This window comes from Rhinopithecus bieti, unplaced genomic scaffold (assembly GCF_001698545.2).
Source record: "Rhinopithecus bieti isolate Rb0 unplaced genomic scaffold, ASM169854v2 scaffold_56174, whole genome shotgun sequence".
In the NCBI taxonomy this organism is placed as follows: Eukaryota; Metazoa; Chordata; class Mammalia; order Primates; family Cercopithecidae; genus Rhinopithecus; species Rhinopithecus bieti.
In genome coordinates, this window is record NW_016824749.1 from 4536161 (window position 1) to 4563650 (window position 27490).

Consider the following 27490-nt stretch of genomic DNA (forward strand, 5'->3'; position numbering starts at 1 on the left):
CCATGTGATGCTCATCCTACTTTCCTTCTGGCTTAGAGTCTAAACCTTAAACTGATTCTCATTATTTGACATAAAAACATTCTACCCAAGATACTCAAACTAGTTGTCGTGATCAAAGGGGAGCTTTACAGAGCACAGCCTCCTGACCCGCGCCAGTCAGAGTGTGGAAGTAGCTCAAGCTTTTCTTATCTAACTCGCCATATGCATTCTGTGGGAGAAATTCTTTCAGAAACTGATTCTCCTATCCAATCTTAGAATCATATCAGAAACGAAGAGAGAGAGAGAAAATAAATGACTTTCAGTTAAATCACTGGCTGCTAGATCATAAGGTAATTTGATTGTCAAGGCAAAAGAGTACGGCATGGATCCAAATATTAATTTCATACAACTCACTTGTTGATGGTTCTTCCAAAAGTGACCTGAACGAGGGCAATTAATGTTCTTCTCACCCATTTAAACACTAAAACAGAAACCAGAGGAAAACTTTTTATCACAGGTTATCACAATTTGGGACATTTTCATAGCTGTACAAAGCATAAATCTTACCACTTAAGATCATTTGAGTCCTGCCATCAAGTCAAGACTATGACATCTGCAGAATTTGGGTTTAGGTTAGCGAAATTCTGCTCAGGAAAACTCTCCTGACTAGGCTTTCATTTTCTACTGAGCAACTGATGAGATGAAACCAGAGTTTTTACAGTGTTTCAATGCCTCCCAACAGCTGAGCTCGCAAGTGGAAAGAGTACTTCATCTGTCCCTGGGCTATTGACAACATGTCTGTTTTCCACCAGCACACAGTGTAATTCTATTTTAGATTTCTGTCTGGCTTGCTGAAGCCAATTTTGAACACACTGCTGAATGAGAAACATCTGTAGTCAAGTATTTTGAAATATTAATGAACTGACGGGTCTAACTGTTCCCATTTGAAGCAGTTTGCAGATCACTGTGTACTTTATATATACCACATATTTGGGAGAGGATAAGTGAACGGTGAAGAGCCAGGACCCTGAATGAGAAATGAATTTGTAGTCTCCAGTGCCACCCCCCCAGCAGCAGGGCACAAGTCACCTTCTCCGAACCCCAATTTCCTCATCAGGAAAGGATGGTATTAACATGTGCCTTTCTTTGCTCTGAAGGTCTTTCCCCATGTGTGTGAAAAAGACTGTGAAGGGTTCTACGGATCTAAACTTTTATTATTGACATAGAGACACATTTTTATAGGTATAGAAAATGAACATAAACCAACATAAGGCAAAGAAATGCCATGAGGATACTTTAGGTTCACAAATTGGAACTTAAACCCAAATTTTCATTTATATATTCACTTCCATCTATTGAAGTGTTTGGCTACTGACATACGAGGAAATAAGAAATTCAGACTCGGTCGTAATGGGGCCAGGAGTTCAGGGCTCTTGTATCCACTAAGAAAAAGTAACAATGGCAAATTCCCAGACATCTCTGTACAAGGGCAACCACACAAATAAAAATCATAGAAAATAGACTTGGCACTAGACTTCAATATACTCTAAAGCCATTTCTAATTTTTTTAATGGATCAAAATATCCAGTTAAAGTAGTATGAATCCCTCATGTAAAGTCAAGGCTTCGAGTCGGAACCATACCTCAAAAATGTCTTAAACTTTTTGATGGAATTTGCTGGAATGCTGCCAAGCATGTAGACGTGTTCATTTTAGGTTGGCATTGAGGCTGGGATGAGCGTCTGTCAGTGATGATAACTTCACTTTGCCTTTCTAGGGCAGGAAAGAGGTGGCTCATACCTAGAGGGTCTGAGGACAAGTGCAACTCTAGGAAGAGTGCCTGACGACCAAGAGGTTATTTTTAAAAAGAAAGGGGCAGGGGTATTACTGGGTCCCTTTTGTATACTAAAGCAAAACCAAAACTCATTTTGCTACAAATGTTCTATCACTGATAGCCCCTTACTCTATTTCCCTCACCTTCCCTAGTCCCCAGTACCCCCCGATACACACACACACACGAGCCCCGTTACTCCAAAGGCTTGTTTGTTCAAAGCCACAGAGGCAGCTGCACGAGCACTAGGATTCTGCTGATGATGAACAGATCACATCTCATTATAAATGAGGTTCTATTTATTCTCTCTGAAATGCCACTAGCAAAACCAAATGTGCTCCGAGCAGGCAGAGATGGAGGAAGTGCATGCTGCAGGCATGGTGAGGAGCCCTGCTCCGGCTGATACTGGCTCTGACATGCCTACCGTGTCTCTTAGGCTCTGTACCAACAGCAAAGACAAAAACAATGATGAAGGCTAGGACAGGGTCCTCATTCTTATCAACTCTATAGGAAACTGGGGAGACACATGATTTAATGGGCCACATTTCACCAAAGAAGAGTCAGACTTTGGGTGGATTATTATTGGTCTATCTTGAATCAAGTTAAACATCGCTGTGTATGTCTTCAAGCGTCCCGAATACTGAAAGGCTATTAGGTTTTTATCTGAAAGGAGTTTTCGTATGTGGATGACACGCCACCATACAGATACTTCTTCAATAAGTTATCTTCCATGTCTAAAATTTATCTTAGTTCCAACTTTTCGTTATTGTAATTATGCTAAAATATCCTTATGTGTAAATCTCTGCCTGCGTTTTAGAATTTCGTCTATCGCTTAATGTGAATTCCATTTTTGGACCCCTTAATCTGAAAACTCACCGATGGCAGAATCTGCATCTGATATGTTTTTGTTTCCCTACAGATCTGTATCTAAAACATATAGTCTCAAAGTGTTTGATGACCGACATTATATATTCTCTTGGCTTTGGCTCAGAAGCGCTCAAAGTGTTTGATGATTGACATTATACATTCTCTTAGCTTTGGCTCAGAAGGAGAAAAAGGTCAATGAGCAAAGATAGCAAAGATAATTCTTTCTGGCACTTAACATTTTTCTTGCCTAATCACTCATCAGAACATCCATCCAGGCATGTTGTTGATCACCTACCGTGGATCAGGCATCAGTAGGAGATACTGAGGATTAAGACACAGAAGACAAATTCAAGTTGCACTTGAAATTTTTTCATCTGTTAACAATTCTTTAAGTGACATGTTAAGGGATTTATAAATGAGAAGGGATCCACGGCCCCATTTCCTATGTAAGACCAACTGGTACCCTGCTCCTTTGCCTCAAGGGAAAAGGTGCTGATGTGAACGACAGAGCCCAGGACATTGCTGTTGCACTGTCTGGCTGGCTGGTGCCATTACTGAGTCTTCCTAACCCTTGCTCTTATCATTTGCTTCCCCTTCGAGGTGGTCAGGTGTGCCCTGGGCACCCGCCACATCTCTAGCTGGTACTGAGGCTCCAGGTATGACAAAGTCTGCTGGTGTCAAGATTCAGAGTGTTGGGAGCTGTGAACGCGTGGACGGAGAGTAGTATTAAGTCCTATTCAACGCTCAACACTAAGCCATGGAGTCCAGTTTACCTTTCACCAAGGTGATGCTTTCGGGGAGAGGCACTTGTACAGCTCTTAAAGAAACAGAACTTTGATCCCCATTTTACAATGGTTTCTTCTACGTACATCTCTCCTTGAGGAATCACTAGGGCAGGATTTCTCAACTCCAGCATTGCTGTCATTTGGAGCAGGATAACTCTGCTGCGGGGCTGTCCTGAGCACTGCAGAATGTTTAGCAGCATCCCACACTCTACCCACGAGATGCCAGTAGCACCCCTCACTCCAAGGTATGACAATCAAAAACATTTTCAGACATCACCATATGTCCCTCCCTCACTCCATGAAGAACTACTGCTCAAGAGGAAAAAAGGTAGCTGAAAAACAGGGTAGAGGCATTCCCACGTCCTTGCCATGGAATTATCCTAACACTAAAACTCACTCTTAACAACAGGATTCTTACTGTGCTATGCAGAATAGTTTTCTGTATAACTTTTAGTGATAAGGCAATGAAGCTACGCCAAGTCACATAAAAAGAAACGTGAAGGATTCCAACCTTCTGTCGTCAGAGGAACATGGTGCAGAGTTCCTACACAGGACGCTACGCTACATTAGGACAGAGATGATACCTGTCTTGGGGTTGTATATGTCTAGTTGGCTTTTTTTTTTTTTTTTTTTGAGACAGAGTCTCACTGTCACCCAGGCTGGAGTGCAGTGGTGCGATCTTGGCTCACTGCAACCTCCGCCTCCTAGCTTCAAGCGATTCTCCCACCTCAGCTTCCCAAGTAGCTGGGATTACAGGCATGCACCACCATGCCCGGCTCATTTTTGTATTTTTAGTAGAAATGGGGTTTCACCATGTTGGCCAGGATGGTCTTGATCTCTTGACCTCATGATCCACCCACCTTGGCCTCCCAAAGCACTGGGATTACAGGCGTAAGCCACCGTGCCCGGCCTGGGTTAGCTCTTAAAAGGCTATGTTGAATGAATGGAAGCATGAATATAAATACATGTCTGATGCATTTCAGCAATAAAGGGATATTAAATGCATGTGCATGTACGATTATGTATACCACTTAACTAGCAAATACCACTAAATAATAACAAAGAAGCTTACTTCCTCGAAGTTCAAAAATCTCCCCAATCAACATGAAACATGGTTCAGCCAAGGCGTCTTTCCTCCCATCCACATCATCGCCATAATCTGACAGGTCACTGTCCTCCTCTGTCTCCTCCTGGGAATACAGCAGTCATAGGAAGCAGATAACTTATCCAAGAAAACTGGCAGAGTTGTTCTCCATTTTCAAGTGTAAATCCCAAACTATCTACTCATATTTTAGCCTTAATTTTTCAGTTTTCATGCAGAAACTATCCATTCTCAACACAGAGGACAGAATCAGAAAGCTTGATTCTAGAGCCTTATTCAAGGCTGAAAATAAGCTAATTTAAAAAAATCTGTCACTGTATTAATAATCGTTAATTAATAATGAATTAACAGACAATAAAATCGTTTTCTAACCACTTTGAATTTCAAAACTAAGGCTTTTATTTTATTTTATTTTATTTTATTTTATTTTATTTAGTTTTCTCTCCCTTAAAACAGCAGGAAGTAAATATTTCTAAATTCACTTTTTTTTCTTACATACATGCATTTTAAAGTAATTTGGTTATTTTTAAAGCTGTGACTTAAGCTTTTATTCTGTCCTTCAGCTAGTCCCATGTCCTGATCTGCACATCAGCAGGTTTCAGTTAAAAACACATATGATATACCAGGCACCAGGCTAGTGCAAATGAGTGTGAGGTGCCTTCTGGGGAGACTGACACACAGGCAGCATGACAGACACACAGGGCAGGACACAGTGCTGTCCCAGAGGGGCAAACATTAGGTGCTGGAAGCAGCTGAGGATGTGTACCGCAATGTCTGCGTAGAGGTAGCAGCTGAAGCGTGGGCTCAGGCAGGTCTTTGGGACATACTTACATCAGGCAAGCAAAGGAAGGGACGGGGAAGTCATAGAGGCTGGAGGAATTCCCTAAAACTTCACAGCATCACAGAAGTCCAGCAACAGCAAACGCCTCAAAGAGGCTGAGAAAGGTAAAGACTGAGAGGAAGCCACTGGCAGCTTCAGAGTCACTTCACAGAGTGACTGAGCCATATGTCAACTCCAGGGGTTCAGGAATAAAAGGGAGGTGAGGCAGGTGAGCCAGCCAAGTACAGACGGACACATGAAGGAAAGTGGGGGAGATGCTTGGGGGGCCATGGGTAGGCGTGTGGGCCGGAGCAAGTACGGGTGTGTTCTGTGGGGCGTACTGAGAATGCAGACGAGCAGTGTGCTCCTTTTCACCATCAGTTCCTCTGTCCAAACTCGAAGCCACCTCCATGAAGAGGCAGTGACATCTGGCAATGGACTGAGGGGAAGCCACATTTCAGAGGTGGTCCTGTGCAATTCGCAAGAGGGCCAGGCAAGGTACCTCTGTGGTGTGCACAGGAGTGCACAGCCTACTCTGGAGAGAAGTCTGGGGTTCAGAAGATGAGATCGAAAGCTCTGTAGGCTCTATACATTCCCTTATCCACATACTACTGCCAGATCATCCTGCTCCAGTATATCCCATGCTTCTTCATGCCTGAGAATATAGCCTAAACTCAGCCTGGCATGAACCTCACCCCTCCCCGCTTCTGTGCTGTACCTCATCTTCCATTAGAGCATTGCACAAAGCCTCCAGTCCGGGCCAACGACCTCCAGCCTATTCCATAAACACAACCTCCTCTACTGAACCTTCAGCATGAACCCCCGCCCCCACCCATGACGGCCCACACTCGGCCTCCCCAGACCTGGGGACTGGCGCCCCTTGTGTAGCGGGGTTCCTGTAGAACTTCCTACTCCCCTTTCACTTACCAACTCTGAAGTGGTAAAACCACTCTGTCCTCCCCTGCAAGTCACTTGGAAGAACTAAGATACAGAAATACAAGCAGGTGCCTCAAAATGTGACAGTGATGATGGCTGAAAATGGAGGGATTTGCTTCCCCCCATGAGGAGCATGAGCTTAGTATCTGCTGAAATACGCTACAAAAGTGGTCCACCCTTTAGATGGCTCACCTCCTGGTGGGAGAAGAAGTCGCGAGGAAGTCTTTCCAAAAATGAGGATAATGAAAAAGAATTTTTTTTCCCCTGCACATCAATAACCTTGAGGTAGTCAGGAGAAGGGCTCAAGAAGGCATAAAGTGCTTCACTCTGACACAGTCTTTCATCTGAAAGCAGATTCTGTGGAAGAAAGAGGATTAATGCTCTAGTGTGGGAAATCGTCTGTGTGGCTGGGAGCTACGAGCAAAGGCAAGCGAGGCAGAGCTGTCACAAATTTACTTTCCTCAGACTTCTGAACCTAAAACCACTTCCCTTTCCCCCGGAACGAAACTGTATAAGATCAATTCTTAATGATCTTAATGGCAAACAATCCTCTCCAGGTTAACTAGTAGTGTCCAAATCACTCTGCTCATGGGAGACACCTATGCAGAAGGCAGAACTCACTCTACTCTGCACCGCTTGGTACAATGGAAGATTCTTATTTACAGCTCAGAGATCCCAGGTGCTACCACTTTTGAAATACAACTTTCACTCATCTGTGTTTGACCAACTTAAATTTTTGCAAATTACACATGGATATCTCTAAACTGCCCTTTTATGGTTATATTCAGACTTTGTACATCAGCTGAAAAAAAGAACTTTGAGTTATCACATGGTGGCACTACCTGCCAGGCAATAGTTTCATTTCCCCGTGCTGCCACTTTCCAGGGAGTGCGCGTTTACATAATTATGTAACAGTTTCTTTGCTTTTCTTTTTTTTTGAGACGGAGTCTCACTCGGTCATCCAGGATGGAGTGCAGTGGCGCGATCTCGGCTCACCGCAACTTCCGCCTGCCAGGTTCCAGCAATTCTCCTGCCTCAGCCTCCCAAGTAGCTGGGACTACAGGCGGGTGCCATCATGACCGGCTAATTTTTGCATTTTTTAGTAGAGATGGGGTTTCACCATATTGGCCAGGCTGGTCTCGAGCTCCTGACCTCGTGATCTGCCTGCCTCGGCCTCCCAAAGTGCAGGGATTACAGGTGTGAGCCACCGCACCTGGCCATATATAACAGTTTCTACTGGCCCTCAAACTGGAAAGTTCCGAAAGTTCTGTATGTACTTACCTGGCCTTAGAAGAGAGTAATGAAGAACATAAATTGAGCTTTTATGAGCTCAATTTGGTGAGACGGCAGAATTAACAATGTGACCACAGAATATTTATACATCTAGTATTATAAGACGTTGGGCTTAGGAATAAGTAAACCTACAGGAACTGTCAGCCACGTAGGGAGATGGAACACTCAGGAGCCAGCTATGCCTCTGATGACACAGTGTTGGGGGAGGTGGAGGTTCAGTTCCAGAGGCGTTGGTCCATGATGGCAACATCCTATTTGTTGAGATGGCAAATGACCCAACAAATGCTATGACTTTTCCTAGAAAAATCACCTCTTAGAAGGTCCAATAGTGCCATGCTGGGGACAAGGGGTCCACGGAGCACCATCGGCATTCATATACCCTGCAGAAGACTGGTCTGGAGGTGGGCGGGCCCTGCCATCGCCATTGAGAAGGAGATTAAGGGGGATGGGCAGTGCCCCTACTGCCCTCCCTGTCCTGGAACGCTGCAGTCTTTGTTTTTCAGAATTAAATGGTCAGTTCAACTTGTATGTGAGGATGGATCAGAAGGAGTGAGATATTCTCCCCCTACCTTGATGTCCTTCACTCATCTACTCTCTAACATTTCACAAAATAGCAGGATATGATACTAATGGTAAGTCTCAAATTTAATACAATCAGCATATTAATAGGGAAATCACTACAGATGTAAATCTTTGACCTTAATTATATTCAATTATGAAGGAAAACAACTCAAACAATTCAACAGCAAAACACGCGCACACACACACACACACAATAATCCCATTAAAAAGTAGGCAAAGGACTTGAATAGACACAAATGAAAACATAAAAATAGAAAACAGGTACATGAAAAAATGATCAACATCATGACTCAGGGAAATATAAATCAAAGCCAGGAGACACCATCTCACGCCAGACAAAAGAAGTGTTGGCAAGGATATGAAAGAAAAGGGAACCCAAGTACACTGTTGGTAGGACTGTAAATTAGTACAGTCATCATGAAAAACAGTACGGAGGCTCCTCAAAAAATTAAAAATAGAGCTACCATATGATCCAACAATGTCACTACTGGATATGTGTCCAAAGGAAATGAAATCAGTATGTCAAAGAGATATCTGCATTCCCATGTTTAAAGCAGCACTATTCACAATAAAGAGGCAAGACATGGAATCAACTTAGGTGTCTGACAGATGACTGGATCGAGAAAACGTGGTATGCATACATCAAGCTTGTCCAGCCCACAGCCTGTGGGCTACATGTGGCCCAGTGCAAATCTGTAAACTTTCTTAAAACATTATGAGATTTTTTTGTGATTTTTTAAAGCTCATTAGCTATCGTTAGTGTATTTTATGTGTGGCCCAAGACAGTCCTTCTTCTTGCAGTGTGGCCCACAGAAATCAAAAGATTGAACAAGATGGAATATTATTCAGCCACAAAGAAGAATGAAATCCTGTCAATTGCAACAACATGAATGAACCTGGAGGACATAAGTTGAGTGAAACAAACCAGAAAGACGAATACTGCATGATCTCACTCATCTGTATAATCTGAAAAAAAACTGATATATTAGAAGTAGAGAGAGGTGGTTACCAGAGACTGGGGAGGTAAGGATGGGAGAGACTGGTCAATGGCTGGAAAGTTACAATTTAACAGGAGGAATAAGTTCTGGTGTTCTATTGCTCAGCTGGGTGACTATGGCTAACAGTAAGGTATTATATATCAAAAAGGAGCTAGAAGAAAGGTTTTTTAATGTTCTTGCCACAAAGAAATGATAAACGTGGCTGGGCACAGTGGCTCACACCTGTAATCCCAGCACTCTGGGAGGCTGAGGCAGATTGGTCACCTGAGGTCAGGAGTTCGAGACCTGCCTGTCCAACATGATAAAACTCCATCTCTACTAAAGATACAAAAATTAGCCAGGCGTGGTGGCATAATCCTAGCTACTTAGGGGGCTGAGGCAGGAGAACTGCCTGAACCCAGGTGGTGGAGGTTGCAGTGAGCTGAGATTGCGCCACTGCACTCCAGCCTGGACAAGAAAGCAAGAGTCTGTCTCAAAAAAATAAATGATAAATGCATGAAGTGATGGATATGCTAACTACTGTGATTTGATCATAACATACACATGTATCAAAACATCAAACTGTACCTCATAAATACATACAAGTGCAATGTCAATTTAAAGAATTCTTTAAAGGATACAAATATGCAGAGTATTTTTTTTTCAGTCTCAGAATTTCTAGCTTCTACTGCATAGGCAAAACTTGTTTTATGAGGCAACGTTCCATGCCTCTGAGAACTTCAGGGCTTTAAGAGCCAAGGTGTGATTAACAATTATACTCTGAATATAGATGGTGCAGCAAAGGAAAAAACAGTGGTTTTTATTGAGGACAGCACACCTTTGGCCTTATTATTTAAAAACAGACTGACAGAAAATAATACAGTGTTTAAAGGAAATTAAGAAAGTATCTTCAGGGCCTTGGAGTAGGCCAAGATTTCTTAATAGGCGCAAAAGGCATTAACCATAAAATAATAATTAAAAAAAAAAGATAAAGGGGGCTAAATTAAAATTGAGAACATCTGTACATTAAAAGAAATCATTAAGGAAAAGACAGTCCATAGAAAGGGGGACAATATTTGTAGCACATAAGCTCGGACAAGGAACTCATATCCAGAATATGGACAAACCCATACAGCATTATGGAAAGGATGAGCCGCAGCACAATAGAAAAGTAGACACAACAAATGGCCAGGTGCAGTGGCTCACGCCCGGAGTCCCAGCACTTTGGGAGGTCCAGGTGGGCAGATCACCTGAGGTTGGGAGTTTGAGACCAACCCGATCAACATGGTGAAACCCTGTCTCTACTAAAAACACAAAAATTAGCCAGGCGTGGTGGCAGGTGCCTGTAATCCCAGCTACTTGGGAGGCTGAGGCAGGAGAATCACTCGAACCTGGGAGGCAGAAGTTGCAGTGAGCCAAGATCGCGCCATTGCACTCCAGCCTGGGCAACAAGAGTGAAACTCCATCTCAAAAAAAAAAAAAAGAAAAAACAAAAATCCCAAACACAATGGGATACCACTACACCCAAAATGGCTAAGAAGAAAAAGGCAAAAAATAAGTGTTGGTGAGGATGTGGAGCAATCAGAACCCTTACACACTGCTGGGGAGGGTATAAAAACCGCTACGACCATGAAGAAAAACGGAAAAATCCTAATCTCTGGGCATCAGCCGACATATATTTGCCAAAAGACAAGTATTAGATGTTTATATAAGCACTCTTGGTAAAAGCCTCAGAGTGGAAAGGAGCCAAAGGCTCGTCAACAATGGAATGAATTTGGAATGTAGTGTATTCACACAATGAAAACCTCTCACAGCAACAAAAATGAATAATCTACAACTAAGATGACACGATGGACGAGTCCTGTGAACATAATGAGTGAAAGAAGTCAGAAATGAAGGAATCCACACTATACGGTTCCATTTATATAAAGTTCAAAGACAACTGTAACTAATCTATGGTGCTGGAAGCTGGGACAGCAGTTCCCTTTGGCGGGGCGCAGTGATGGGAGGGAGCTGAGGGCTGCTGGTGAAAATCAGTTTGTTGGACTGGCTGCTACTTACATGGGTGTGTTCAGTTTGTGAAATGGAGACAGTTACACACTTACGTGTATTTTTATATGTACATTTTATTTTAATTTAAAAAAAACACCCGGCCGGGCACGGTGGCTCACGCCTGTAATCCCAGCACTTTGGGAGGCCGAGGCGGGCGGATCACGAGGTCAGGAGATCGAGACCATCCTGGCTAAAACGGTGAAACTCCGTCTCTACTAAAAACACAAAAAATTAGCCGGGCGTGGTGATGGGCACCTGTGGTCCCAGCTACTCGGGAGGCTGAGGCAGGAGAATGGCGTGAACCCGGGAGGCAGAGCTTGCAGTGAGCTGAGATTGGGCCACTGCCCTCCAGCCTGGGCGACAGAGCAAGACTCTGGCTCAAAAACAAACAAACAAACAAAAACCAAAAACAAACAAACAAACAAACAAAAAACACCCAAGTTTTTTTTTAGCATCTAGCATGGCTTGTGAGAACAAAAACTAAACTACCAAGCTCTTAGAATGATGACAGTTTAACCCCAAATAACTTTTCTCTCATATCCCACATTTTCACTTCCTTACCTGTAAAACTTATTTAATTGATTCTTCGACTTCTCCATAAACTTCTGATCTATAGATTTGAAAGGCAGCTTGCTAAGAGAAGGCAACTGGACTTTTTTTAAAGAAGGGACACACTGTGGGGGGAGAAATGAAATGTTAGTAATTTGAAATTACATTTTAATCTTAAAAAAAGATTGAGAATAATAATTAGAACAAAACAAATCTCCTCCTCCTGTACTTGTTCCTCTGACGTGAAAACCTACCCATTTCAATCAGGCTTGAAGAATCGGGAGGAACGGAAACTGATGGAAAACGCTAAAGCACATCCTCAAACCTACAGATCTTTGGGAGCTGGGAAGTCACACGGCCAGGCTGGTACGAGGGACCTGCATACCACGCAGAGCGGCACATGATGTGACAAATGGAAACCTGGCTCACAGAAAGTTTTTCAACTAGAAGGTGTCGTGTTTATAACATCTCCGTAAAAAGCTAAAGTTAACAAAAGAAAACAATGGGAACAAAGAAAACTTGGCTTGTAGCTCTATTACTGCATTTCTTTTCTGTTTTTTTTTTTTTTTTTTTGAGACAGGGTCTCACTCTGTCACCCAGGCTGAGTGCAGTGGCATGATCATGGCTTATGGCAGCCTTGATCTCCCGGGCTCAAGCCATTCTCCCACTTCGGCCTCCCAAGTAGCTGGGACTACAGGCACACACCATCATGCTTGGCTAATTTTTAAATTTTTGGTAGAGGCAAGGTCTATGTTGTCCAGGCCAGTCTCAAACTCCTGGATACAAGCGATCCTCCTGCCTCGGCCTCCCAAAGTGCTGGGATTACAGGCGTGAGCCACCACTCCCGGCCTTTTTACTGCCTCTCAGTGGCAAACTGTAGATTGTAAGTATATCAACAAAATACATTCACAGTATGAAGAGAGCACCCTTCGTGGATTAAGTCCTCCCTTCTACCAGACAGTGTGCTAGAAGCATGGCATGTGTTATTCCATCCTTACAACAACTCTGAAATTTTAGAGAAATGAAACAGGCAGTGAGAGCTGGAAGGGAGGACTAGAATCACACAGTACCCAAAAAGGTGCTTCCTGTCACAGCTGTCGACAGGAAGTGTTCTCACAACAGGAAAACTCACACCGTAGGAAGGGCCGGGGTGAGAAAAGAGCCCAGCCATGAGTCCACAGATGAGGAAAGATGACACAGGACGGGCATGGACTTTCATCTTTGTTTCTTTTAATGCTTCCATGTAATTGTTTTCATTGTCTAAGTAAATTTTACTTTCTGAAGATATTTCAAAATTTTCCCTCAACTCTTTTTCCTCCTGCTTTGATACTAAACTTTGGTTTCACAATAGTTTTTCACAGAGAAAACACATTTTTTCTGTAGTATCAATTTTACTCAACAACTTTGGGGAAAATTCATTGTTATACTGAGACAAATTTTTGCTTTCCACACTGCGAAGGTGACCAAAGGTCGTCTGAGAAATGTAGCATGCATGACAGTCAGTTTTGGTCACTGTCCTTAAAAAGCAGTTGAAGAAATTATAGTATGTAGTGATGAAAACAGGTTAAAAAATCACTCTGGGGACAAGGTTAAAGAAAAGAGACACACTTCATTTACAGAAGAAGAGTCTGAGAGGTGCCCATGAGGTTTTGTAAAGGAGCAGCGTGGCTTCAAACCGCGTTTTAAAACTTTGTTTTCCTTTCTCCTTTCTCCTTAATCTCAAGATGTAACTTGAGACAGGCTGCGTATGTGTTTCCTTTCATTTTGAAATGCAGCCTGGGAGTGTGCTGTGAACCTCCACTCCCTTTCTTTCCCCATCCCATCCTCCCATGATGCTTTATGCACACTGATCTACCCACATGCTTGTTAAGCACACACCACGCTCCTTATCTGGTCATCTATTTCTTTAGAAGCTTCAAGGGCCAGATCCTGACACGGATCAGACACCTCCGGCCACAGTGGCGCCGGCTGCTTCACTGGATGGAACAACAATTCAAGACGAGCCATCAGGGCAGGTCACGCCACCTGACAACTCCTAGTCCCACTGCCTCTTCTGCATTCCAAACCCTCTCTTTAAAATCCCCTGGGTTCCCTCCACAATTGAAGGGTGGAAATTTTTATTTTTATTTTCTGAGATGGAATCTCACTCTGTCGCCAAGGCTGGAGTGCAGTGGTATGATCTTGACTCACTGCAACCTCCGCCTCCCAGGTTCAAGTGATTCTTTTGCCTCAGCCTCTTGAGAAACCGAGACTACAAGTGTGCACCACCACACCCAACTAATTTTTTGTATTTTTAGTAGAGTTGGGGATTTCACCATGTTGGCCTGGCTGGTCTTGAACTCCTGACCTCAAGGGATCCGCCCACATCAGCCTCCCAAAGTGCTGGGATTACAGGCGTGAGCCAACATGCCTGGCTGAGGGTGGAAAGTTTTAGTAAGAATTCTGCCCACTCCTCCCCTTGCTAGCATGGATAATAAAATCTCACTCTCTTTTTGTCACACCTCACTCTTGTTATTATGATGATGGCTTCTTTCTACAAGCAGCAAGCAGCTGGACCCTTTGACAGTTACAGTTTGACCAATATCAGTTCACACTGAGGAAGAGAAAAATGGACCTAAATTCAAGGAGAAATAATTGAAGAACTGTTCACTGCTGGGGAAGAAAGGCAATGACCCATAGTAGAAGGAGAATTAGAGAAGACAGCAATTCCTGAGGACAAGTAGGAAGAAGAATCTAAAAGTAGGATTCTATTAATAATCTTGATTTAGCCATTATGTACATGTCCTATGACAAGTCAGTTAAGCTCTGCGATCAGTTTCCCTCATCTCTCAAATAAAAGAATTAACCTAGATTAGTGACTTTCAGACATTTTACATTGCAATCCAAAATGCACGTACATATATACATATACATAAATAAAACTGAAACCAAAGGTCTATGAAACAGCGCTCATTACTACTGCTGCCACTACCAAAAAACACAATGATGTTTACCATGTGCCACACATTCTTCTAAATGCTTTACATACACATAGTCCCTTAATTCTCATAACAACCCCACAAGGTAGGCACTATTAGTATTCGTTTTCACTGATAAGGAAAAGAGATAAAAGCAAGTGAGTGATAAATCCCAGGTCAGGCTGAGCACCATGGCTCACATCTATAATTCCAGCACTTTGGAAGGCTGAGGTGGGTGGATCACCTGAGGTCAGGAGTTCGAGACTAGCCTGGCCAACATGGTGAAACCCTGTCTCTACTAAAAATACAAAAATTAGCCAGGCGTGGCGGCATATGCCTGTAATTCCAGCTACTTGGGAGGCTGAGGCAGGAGAATCGCTTGAACCTGGGAGGCGGAGGCTGCAGTGAGCTGAGATCGTGCCATTGGATTCCAGCCTAGGTGACAGAGCAAGACTCCGTCTCAAAATATATATATCTATAAAAGGATAAGTAAATAAATAAATCCCAGGTCACACAGCCATGAAGAGTAGAGCTGAGATTCAGAGCTGAGCAGTCTGATTCTAGAGGCTGTGCTCCAAGCACACTGCACCTTACTGCCTCCCTTGTATATGTGAGAGAATCCAGTGCAGTTCGTTCTTTCTACTGCTGCAACTCGTAACTGATGTTGCTACCATCAAGGAATCACAATTGGTCACCAGTTGTGAGAGACGTAGATGATGCTTAGGTCTCTTCCAGCTCTAGGGTTCTCTGGCAATTTACAATGAAAATCAGACAATTATCTGTCCTGATGGAATTAGGCTAGACTAGATGGTTTGATCTATGAGTAAATTTCCAAATGTCAGGATGAAAATGCCACTGTGCCAGTATCAACAGCAAAGGACGAAGATTAATCAGTTTTCTTATGTGTAAAAAGTGAAACGAGCTCTTGTGCAGTAATTCTAGAATCTTGCATTCATGAGTATTCATACCTCACTGAGCTTCCGGTGTAAATTCTGAAACTCGCTGAGCCTTCTGGGGACTGTCCAGTTCTTAGTTTCAACTCCTCCAACTTCTTGTAGACTTACCATGACAAAGTAACATGGCAATTGCTCACCATTCTCTTCTGTGACCTTGGGGAAAACATCAAAATCGATACTTAACAAAAAGCATGGTGAACGGATGCAGAAGGAAGATTTGTAAGTGTCCTCCTAAGGAGATTTCCCTCCTCATGGTGTACCCTGCAGGATCCCTGGAACTGTGAATATTATAGATTTTATTCTAGTAAGTTACGTTATATGGCATAGTAGACCTTAAAATAGGGGGATTTCCTAGGTGGGCCTAACCTAAAAGCAGAGAGTTTTTGCTAGCCAGTAATACGAAAGGAAGTCAGAAAGATTCAAGTTCCAAGAAGGAAGCCAGCAAGAAAACAGAGATCTCGCCGGGCGCGGTGGCTCAAGCCTGTAATCCCAGCACTTTGGGAGGCCGAGGCGAGCGGATCACGAGGTCAGGAGATCGAGACTATCCTGGCTAACACGGTGAAACCCCGTCTCTACTAAAAAATACAAAAAAATAGCCAGGCAAGGTGGTGGCGCCTGTAGTCCCAGCTCCTCGGGAGGCTGAGGCAGGAGAATGGCATAAACCCAGGAGGCGGAGCTTGCAGTGAGCTGAGATCCGGCCACTGCACTCCAGCCTGGGCGACAGAGCGAGACTCCGTCTCAAAAAAAAAAAAATAAAACAGAGATCTTAGTTCTATGACCAAAGGAACTAAATTCTGCCAACAATCTGAATAAGCTTGGAAGTGGGTTTTACTGAGTCTTCAGACAAGACCTTAGTCTGGGAAACATACTGACTTCAGTCTGTGATCCAGCCAGCAGGGAGCCAATGCATCCTGAGCTGGACTCCAGACCTACAGAGATGTGACCAATAAATGGGTGTTGCTTTATGCATGAACTGTGTTACACAGCAAAAGAAAACTAATACAGCAGGCTCATCCTGTGTTACTTTGAAAATAAATTAACAGCAAGCAAACAGGCATCAAATACCTCAGAAGCTTTCTCAGAGAAGGATGAGGACACCTCCAGTTTAATTTCAGCATCCAACAAGCCCTGATTTCTATTCTTACTAAATTTTACACTGGGAGATAACATTTCCTTTACCTCCCAACTGAGATACTGACAATAATCCAGAATAGGCCACTACTATACTTAACATAAGAAGATAAAGGAAAAAAATGTAAAATGCATTGAATTTGAGCTTGAATTAGCATCATAAATGGAATTAGAAAGAGTCAGTAAGGAAGGCGAGGGAAAGAGATGAGAGGTTTACTGAGCACCTACTCTGTGAGGCAGGATTTTCACCCCACTGTAAGGACAGGGAAGTAGAGGTACAGACAGGGTACCTGACTTTCCTAAGACCACACTTCTCATGAGTCAGCTAGCACAGAATACAGGCACGTCTGGCTTGATGAAAATGCATCTTCCGCACCTTCCTGGGACTGCTTTGTGAGCTCCAGACGTCAGGTACCCCTTTCCCATTTCCACTATCTTTTCTCCGGCCAGAGTACCTCAGCAAGCTTCTTAGCAGCAACTGACTGCCAGGGCACAGAGCCTTGTGATGGTTTCTGTTCCTCCCTCCCCTTTCTGCCTCCCCTAATATTTGCCTTTGGAAGATGATTTTAATACACTGTGAAGTGTCAGGGCCAGCTCTAAGCAAAACTGAGGAGATAACAGAATTTGTATTCTGTCCTCCAGCAGCCTCTTGTAGCAGCTTTTGCCATTACATTCCTCTGAGCCCATTACCTTCCTACACGTCCACCCAAACAATAACTACCTGCAGTTACTGAGGGTTTCTATGTGGGAGTCTGAGGTTGGGTATGACCTTCCCTGATCCACTGCTCCCTACCTTCCATGGAGAAATGTGTATTGTTCAGCAGCTTAGATTAATGGGAGCACCAGCAAGTGCCAAAGACATGCAAAAGGCACCTGGTTAGGCTCTCATGTACTGTGTGTCCTTTCAGGGTAGGTCTTGGAGAACATGCTTTGTTTTGCTATCCAACCTAGAGATAAATTTAAGGTTGTGAATTGACCCTCTCCCAACCCCTGTAAGAGTGTCAAGCCACTGGCTTGATGGAAAGGCAGGGAAAAACAAAGATAAGTCATATGAAATACCAATGAGAACAAAAAAAGCACTCTCTTGCTCAAGACCTTGATATTTGCACATAATGTGGTTATTCAAATGACCACATTATATGACTTTCATCTCCAGGTTTCCACTTGACAGACAGTAGGGCAGGGGAGAAGGAAGTTGTCAACAGTAATGACGTAAACTCCTATAAGCATCTTTCCTCCTAAATGAAATTATTTTTATAGACAAAAGGGATACGGTATATTCTACAAACTCTTATCTCATATCCCTCAAAAAAAAAAAAAAAAAAAAAAGCAAAACAATTCAAAAAATATATTCATTGAAGATTTTAGAGATACTGAAATTTAAACAATTGAAGTCAGCAGGATGAAACAATCAGATGCACTTACATTTTAGTTTTTTATCTCCAAGACTCAAAAGTGCCTTCATTTCAACCCTCAATGGAAAAATAAATGGCTAATTCAAGGACATTAAAGTTGCTTTCAATTCCAGTGAACAGGAAAAACGTGCTGTTTGAAGTGGAGTGAGATCAGATCTACACCAAGCAGCCTTGTATAGTTCCCAGTCATGAGCGAACCAGAGGGAAAATTATGGGGGAAGGAAGGTAGGACAAATATGGTCTAAAAGAAAGAGCATAAGTCTTCCACCCTCAATCTTCATTCCTCAGGATAAAATCTTTTTTAATAAAGTCAAACTTTTAAAATAAATTAAGAGGAAAAGCAGTCAAACCTACCTCTCCACTGGTGATGGAGGCTTTCCACATGCCAAGGTTTTCACACCACCAATCCGTTCTTGCCATGTGCAGCTGAAGGTCTGTGCGTTCTTTCTCTATTAGGATTATTTCATCCTTCAACTTGGAAACAATCTGCCATAGGGAAAACATCCTGGGAGTTATGAAAACACTTAAAACTACACAATTCAGCGAAGTAGCAGGATTCAAAGTTGACACACAATAATCAGCTGTGTTTCAATACACTAACAGTGAATAATCCAAAAACAAAATTAAGAAAAAAATTCCACTTACAATAGCATTAAGAAAAATGCTTAGGAATTAATGTAAACAAGGAGATGAAATAATTCTACAATGAAAACTACAAAACACTGATGAAAGAAACTAAAGAAAACAAATATCTGTAAAGGCATCCCATGTTCACAGATTGTAAGAATTAATATTGCTGTCAGTACTACCCCAAGCAATCTACAGCTTCAATGCAATCCCCAACAAAATTTCAATAACAGTTTTTTGCAGAAATAAAAAAGACTCATCCTAAAATCCATATAAAATCTCAAGAGACCCCAAATAGCCAAAACAATTTTGAAAGAGAACAAAGTTGGAGGACTCAATACTTCTTGACTTCAAAACTTACTACAAAGCTACAATAATCAAAACACTGTGGTACTGGCATAAAGACAAACATATAGACCCAGGGAATATAGCCCAGAAATAATATATGGTCAAGTGATTTTCAACAAGGGTGTCAAGACCATTCAATGGGGGAAAGAACAGTGTTTTCAACAAATCATGCTGGGAAGATTGGATATTCACATGCAAAAGAAAGAAGCTGGACCCTTGCCACTTAACCCTATATACAACAATTAACTCAAAGTAGATTAAAGATCTAAACAAAAGAGCTAAAAATTATAAAATGCATAAAAGAGAATATAGGGGGCCGGGCACAGGGCACAGTGGCTCACACCTGTAATACTAGCACTTTGGGAGGCTGAGGCAGGTGGATCACCTGAGGTAAGGAGTTGGAGACCAGCCTGGCCAACATGACAAAACCCGTCTCTACTAAAGATACAAAAATTAGCCAGGTTGTTAGGGGGGTGCCTATAATCCCAGCTACTCAGGAGGCTAAGGCAGGAGAATTGCTTGAACCTGGGGGTCGGAGGTTGCAGGGAGCTGAGATTGTGCTGCTTCACTCCAGCTTCACTCCAGCCTGGAGTGAAGACAGAGCGAGACTCCATCTCAAACAAAACAAAACAAAAACAAAAACAGAATATAGGGGAAAAGCCTCATCACATTGGGTTTGGCTATGATTTACTAGTTATGACACTTTAAAAGCACAGGCAACAAAAGAAAAATAGACAAACTGGAATTCATCAAAATTTAAAACTGTGCATCAAAGAACACTATTGATATAGTAAAAATGCAAACCACAAAATATAAGAAAATATTTGCAAATCACCTCTCTGACAGAGTTTCCATCTCCAGAATATAGAAAACTCCTAAACCTCAACAAAACCACAAACAACCCAATTTAAAAACGCACAAGGGATTTGAATAGACATTTTCCAGAGGCACAAATGGCCAATAAGGACATGAAAGGATACTCAACATCACTAATCATTAGAGAAATGCAAATCAGAATCAAAATAAGAGGCCACCTGATAACCAGTAGGATGGCTACTATAAAATAAGAAAATAACGAGTGTTGGCAGGGAGGACGTGGAGAGATCAGAACCCTTGTGCACTGGTAGTGGGAATGTAAAATGGTATAGATGTTGTGGTAGAGAGTTTAATGATTCCTCAAAAAAATTAAAAACAGAATTAGCATAGAACCCAGCAATTCTACTTCTGGGCATATACCAAAAGAAATGGAAGCACGATCTTTTTAAGAAGTATTTGTATAACCACATTCACTGTAACATTACTAACAATAGCCAAGAAGTGGAAGTAAACCAAGTGTCTATTGCTGGATAGTTAGCAAAACAAAATGTGGTATAAACATGCAATGAAATATGATTCAGCCTTAAAAAGCAATGCAATTCTAACACACACTACCACATGGATGAAGCCTGAAGACATTACTCTAAGTGAAAAATGCCAGTCACACAAGCACAAATGTTGCGTGATTCCACTAACATCAGGTAGTTGGAGTAGCTAAGTTCATAGAGATAAAAAATAGAATGATGTTTTTCCCAGAGCAGGAGGGAGGGAAAAATGGGGAAGTATTGTTTCATAGATACAAAATTTCAGTTTTCATGATGAGAAAAGTTCTGGTGATGGATGGTGATGATGGTTGCAAAAGACTAAAAAGCGTCTGCACAGAAAAATAATTAGCAGAAATAACAGACAACCCACAGAGTGGGAAAAAAATCTTCACAATCTGTACATCCAAAAAAGGACTAACATCCAGAATCTACAAAAAACTCAAACGAATTCGCAAGAAAAAACAAACAATCCCATCAAAAAGTGGGCTAAGTACACGAATAGACAATTCTGAAAAGAAGATGTACAAACGGCCAACAAGCATATAAAAAAAATGCTCAACATCAGGAATTATCAGGGCAATGCAAATCAAAACCATGATGTGATACCACCTTACTCCTGCAAGAATAGCCATAATAATAAAAAAAAAATACAACAATAGTAGATGTTGGAGTAGATGTGGTAAAAACGGAACGTTTTTACACAGTTGGTGGGAATGTAAACTAGTACAACCACTATGGAAAACAGTATGGAGATTCCTTAAAGAACTAAAAGTACATCTACTGTTTGATCCAGCAATCCCACTACTAGGCATCTACTCAGAGGAAAAGAAGTCATTATACAAAAAAGATACTTGCAGAGGGATGTTTATAGCATCACAATTTGCAATTTCAAAAATACGGAACCAGCCCAAATGTCCATCCATCAACAAGTGGATAAAGAAAATGTGATCTGTGTAGAGCCTAGAATACTACTCAGCCATAAAAATAAACGAAATAATGGCCTTCACAGCAACCTGGGTGGACTTGGAGACTATTATTCCAAGTGGAGTAACTCAGGAATGGAAAACCAAATATCATATGTTCTCACTCATAAGTGGAAGCTAAGCTATGAGGAGGCAAAAGCATGACAATGATACATTGGACTTTGGGGATGTGGGAGAGGGTTGGGGCGGGGATGAGGGATAAAAGATTACAACTGAGTACAGTGTACACTGCTTAGGTGATGGGTGCAACAAAAATCTCAGAAAGCACCACTAAAGAATTTATTCATGTAACCAAATACCACCAGCTCCCTAAAATGTACTGAAATAAAAAATAAAATTTTAAAATAGCTAAAATGGTAAATGTTATATGTATTTTACCAGAATTTACAAAAATAAATAGTATTTTTTAAATGCCACACTCACCATCTCTTCAGATCTCTTTTATGAGAAAGCCTATAAAGTTATATAACTCTGTAGTTTGAGGACAGCAGCTTTGCTCCAAAACTCTCCTGAATATGCAGTGTTCAAGGGCTCTTTCCTTCCTCAGAAAGCCTACAGGAAGCACTCCTTGCCTATGCCATTGTCCTGCATTTTATCATCAATAAGTACTGTGATCATTTTATTTTCATGTCTGTTTTAATTCCATAACCAGCATATCTGCTCCTTGAGGGCAGGCATCAGACTCTATGTTACACTGAATCTTCAGTGACTAGCACAGCACCATGCATTTACTCATCACTTGTGTTACTGAGATTCTTCATAGTTAATGGTTTACTCCCAACATTACCCTAGAATTGGACAGTTTGCTCCAGACTCACAAAATATCTGTCAAGGAAAAAAACAAAAAAACAAAAAACCCGGCAGGGCGCGGTGGCTCCCGCCTGTAATCCCAGCACTTGGGGAGGCCGAGGCGGGCCGATCACAAGGTCATGAGATTGAGACCATCCTAACATGGTGAAACCCCGTTTCTACTAAAAATGCAAAACAAAATTAGCCGGGCGTGGTGGTGGCGCCTGTAGTCCCAGCTACTCGGGAGGCTGAGGCAGGAGAATGGTGTGTGAACCCGGGAGGCAGAGCTTGCCGTGAGCCGAGATCGGGCCACTGCACTCCAGCCTGGGCCACAGAGCGAGACTCCATCTCAACAACAACAACAACAACAACAAACAAAACAAACAAACAAAAAACCTAGGCAGTAAATTTCAGGAATCAAACTAAAAGGCTAACTTTACCATCTGGTGGCTAATTACACTGCTGGTACAGAGGTCTGTGAGAGCAGGAGGGTTAAGCAAACCACTGGCATTCTAGATTGAGGAGAAGTCTGCACCACTGTGTACTCACAGGAAAATGATCTGATTAATACTTAGATATTGAATCCAGAGAAGTCTTACTATTACAAGATTTTGGGGTAGAGTGTGTTAACAGCTAGATTGCCAAAACCTTTTTCAACATTAATCTCAGGGTTTTGGTTTTTTTTTTTTTGAGACTGAGTTTCACTCTATTGCCCAGGCTGCAGTACAATGGCGTGATCTCGGCTCATTGCCACCTCCACCTCCCAGGTTCAAGCGATTCTCGTGTCTCAGACTCCCGAGTAGCTGGGATTACAGACAGGTGCCCACCACCACGATTGGCTAATTATTGTAGTTTTAGTAGAGGCGGGGTTTCACCACGTTGGCCAGGCTGGTCTCAAACTTCTGACCTCAGGTGATCGGCCTGCCTTGGCCTCCCAAAGTGCTGGGATTACAGGCATGAGCCACCACACCCAGCCAATCTTAAGGTTTTAAAAAATTAATTATTAATTTTACCAACATGAGTGAAACACAAAAGGAGGACTATGTCTCCTTCTGGAGAGAAGGATCAGCTGCCTTCCATCCTCAGAGCCCTTCCTGTCCCGTGCACAACTGCCAGAAGCAGAGTGCTTCGTGAGCAGCCTGTGGACAATCTGATTACATAGCAAACGTAGATCAGAGAGTAGAGTTCAAATTAAGCCATAGTACCGGTGAATTGCTCCACGTCTCCTGAAAATTCTTTCATATAATATAGCTAAGAATATTTATTCCATGGTTATCAAAAGTTATTTTAAGAAGGGCTGAAGAATGTCTTTCAAACAAACAAACCAAGCAGAAAATAATTCAATGAACATTCTCTAGCTCGTCTTTCATACTGTTATCCATAGATGCATTTTAATTTATAATGAGATGAATCCAGAAGAAATAAGACAGCTGTTCTTAAAGAACATGCCACATTGCAGACACTGATTATCTGCCATGCCAGCAAATTCAGTGGATCATCTCAGACATGTTCTTGTCACTGGGAAGACGATCAGGCTTTCAAGTTCTGTATGTAGTAACTGGGAATGACTCCCTGTAAGGGGGAGAATGAACTATTTCTTATGACAATCCAGGAAACTTGGCCATTTGTTTCCGTTTCAGAGTACGATTAATATTGACTGATTGATTGATTGATGGAGTCTTGCTGTGTTGTCCAGGCTGGTGTGCAGTGGCATGATCTTGGCTGACTGCAACTTCTGCCTCCTGGGTTCAAGAGATTCTCCTGCCTCACTCAGCCTCCTGCGTAGCTGGGATTACAGGCACCTGCCACCACGCAGGGCTAATTTTTGTATTTTTAGTAGATACGGGGTTTCACGATGTTGTGAAGCCTCCTAAAGTGCTGGGATTACAGGTGTGAGTCACTGCGCCTGGCCACGGGTTTTTGTTGTTGTTGTTGAGACTATTGCCCAGTCTGGAGTGCAATAATGTAATCACGGCTCAGTGCAGCCTTTCCAGACTCAAGAGATCCTCCTGTCTCAGCTGTCTAGAGCTGGGGACTAGAGGCATGTACTACCATGCTGAGCTAATTTTTTTTTTTTTAATTTTTACTAGAAATGGGGTCTCCCTATGTTGCCCAGGCTGGTCTCAAACTCCTGGGCTCAAGCGATCCACCCGTCTCAGCTTTCCAAAGGGCTGAGATTACAGGCATGAGCCATTGTGCAGCCAGCCCATCATCAATGATTAATGTGACACTCCCATTAAACTTCTTCCTACATAATTTTGTAAAAATATTACTACTAACCAAGATGACACACCTTTGCAGGTCTTTCTTCCTTCTCTTTTGCTTTTTCTTTGTTAAAGAAAACTCACTGTTTAACTAGACAGTGACTGGATTACAGATGAATAGATATTTTAATTGTAAATTGCTGACAGGCTCATGATACCAGTTTTTCTTATATCTTGTTTCAGGAATATTCTCCTACTACAAAAGCATTTGAATGTCTACAAAAAGAGTACTAAAGAAGGCTCAATAGGATTGGGCACACGCTCGCGGAAAACCCACTGTGACTCACTGAAATGGTTTTATTTTCAGTTGCTCTCATGTTGACCACTTGAAATCCTCAAACACACATTCAGACAGTGCCAGAGACCAATCTGGCAGACCAAAGTGCATGAGCCATATCTATATTAGAGAAACCTCCTTGTTTAATTCTAAGGAGCAAAACACAAAGCAAAAAGCCACACCACAGCTTGGGTTTGAGAAAGGTCAATTAGTGAGATGCTGTACATTTTTAAACTTTCAAATTGTTGTTTTCTAGCAAAACAATGTATTTCCTGTACAATACTGTCAAGTTCCCTAAATTGCACTTGCAGCAGTTAAAAGAAAACATTTTTTTTTTTTTCCAAAAGATTGTCCTCGAGTATTTAATTAACTTCCAGAAATGACCCTGGCACAAGATAAAGCTTAGCCTGTTCCCCAAAGGCCCTGTAGGCAAAGCAGATGCAAAGAACAGAGTTACTCACAGCTGAAACTGAGAAAGAACTTCAAACCATAAGAGATTAAAAACAAATGCTTTCTAATTCTATTATAGAAGCAAAAAAATAACAGTAGAACTTGCTCATGGTTAAAATTATTTTAAAAGAAACGGACACTTCTCAACCTCAACTGAAAACTACCAAATTAGACAAATGTAAACTTTCAAAGACAACCTTGAAAGCAAAGAGTTACCTTCTTGTCAGGTTTTGGTGCATTTTGAATAGAATTTAGAGCTTGCCTTTTATATTCAAGTTTCTCATTTAGTTCTCGCAGTTTGTTTACAGCAAAACTGGCTTGTTCATTGATCCGATTGGTACTGTCATCCGCGGCTTCCTCACCAGCCTCATCTCGTGGGCCCTGGAGGGGAGAGTCACATACCACCATATCTTATAATGATAGAAAATTCAGTAATTATTATCTGTCACGATACCCTGTTGCAAAATACTACATTTCAGGAAGGAAAGAATACCAAACTAGAAAATTCAGACTGCTTTTCTCGGCAAAGAGAAAATCAAAGTCTTTGGAACCAAAGTAAATGGTGTTCAGAATTGCAAAAGGAAACATTTCATAGCCTAAAAAAAGGGGGGGAAATCCCATGCCATTATTTCCCAAGTGGTATGTCTCAGGAAATCTGCATAGAACAAGGGACGGCAACTCAGTTTTCTTCCCAACTCGACCTGATATTCTGTACCTAATCTTCAACCAAGATGCTGACTTTTGGCTTCTTTCCAGTCTCCTAAGTATATTATTAAAAACTCATGCAATAAAAGAAAATTACCATATTCCCACGAGTGAAAGTATTTTCAGTATATACTTTGTTCAGTCCTTCTCTTGATATATTCTACAAATCAATAGGTATATTATTTTACAAGTAAAACAGCATTTGAAAGTGACTGAATATTCATAAGAACTCTGTAACTTGGAAAAGTCTGGCTGGATTACCCAACAGCACAGGAATTAGAACCATGAGCAGCAACAGCATGCAGGGCACCGCAGAGAACCGCTGAGATCCAGCTTCCGGTTTAACCTTAACTTTTTTTTCTTTGAGACGGAGTCTCGCTCTGCCGCCCAGGCTGGAGTGCAGTGCCCGGATCTCAGCTCACTGCAAGCTCCGCCTCCCGGGTTCCCGCCATTCTCCTGCCTCAGCCTCCCGAGTAGCTGGGACTACAGGCGCCCGCCACCTCGCCCGGCTAGTTTTTTGTATTTTAGTAGAGATGGGGTTTCACCGGGTTGGCCAGGATGGTCTCGATCTCCTGACCTCGTGATCCGCCCGTCTCGGCCTCCCAAAGTGCTGGGATGACAGGCTGGAGCCACCGCGCCCGGCCTCTCCTTAACTTTCTTTCAGGTTTTCTTGTTCTAACTTTTAGTAATTGTAACAAACAGCAAATTAAAACTTTTCAAGGAAAATAAAGTACCAATGGTCATAGAAAATAGGCTTTTGCATTTTTTTTTTTTTTTTTTGAGACAGAGTCTTACTCTGTTGCTCAGGCTGGAGTGCAGTGAAGTGATCTCAGCTCACTGCAAGCTCTGCCTCCCGGGTCCAAGCCATTCTCCTGCCTCAGCCTCCTGAGTAGCTGGTACTACAGGCACTCACCACTACGTCCAGCTAATTTTTGTATTTTTAGTAGAGACAGAGTTTCACCATGTTGGCCAGGCTGGTCTTGAACTCCTGACCTCAAGTGATTCACCTGCCTCAGCCTACGAAAGTGCTGGAATTACAGATGTGAGCCACTGCACCCGGCCCATATGTTCTTTTAACTGGTTGTGTATAAATATATATATAAATGATATATAATTTCATACTTTGTATTCATTTGAATGGGTATTCTGCCTTCTTCATATAACACACAATGCTGGGTATTGAGGGTATTATCACCTTCAAAATTACCATTTTTAAATCAGCCTTGTATGAGAATAATTAGAATAACAATGGCATTGAGAACTTATGAGGCACATTCCTAACGATGCTCCTGTTATGGGTTGATTCTGCTTTATTGCTATCCCAGATGTACAGAAACAAACAAATGCATAAACTTTTTTCTACATTTTAATTATTTTCCTAGGATACATTTCCTAAAGTTCCCACTTCTAGAGATTACTGGAACAAAGAGTCGGAGTTCTCGAAAGGTCAGTTATG

At 42.1% G+C, this 27490-nt stretch overlaps 1 protein-coding gene across 1 annotated transcript in view; it reads right to left on the reverse strand.

The window, feature by feature from the left end:
* Positions 1–26421, reverse strand: part of SNX25 (sorting nexin 25) — a 32273-nt gene extending 5852 nt beyond the window's left edge. Inside the window, exons 1-8 of the mRNA XM_017862577.1 lie at positions 25546–26421; positions 18585–18716; positions 15697–15837; positions 11793–11896; positions 9080–9089; positions 6511–6675; positions 4533–4650; positions 394–460 (exon numbers count right to left, since the gene is read on the reverse strand). Coding sequence (XP_017718066.1) covers positions 394–460; positions 4533–4650; positions 6511–6675; positions 9080–9089; positions 11793–11896; positions 15697–15837; positions 18585–18716; positions 25546–25737 — 929 coding nt within the window. The 5' untranslated portion in view covers positions 25738–26421. The remainder of the gene's footprint in view (positions 1–393; positions 461–4532; positions 4651–6510; positions 6676–9079; positions 9090–11792; positions 11897–15696; positions 15838–18584; positions 18717–25545) is intronic.
* Positions 26422–27490: the final 1069 nt, after the last annotated feature.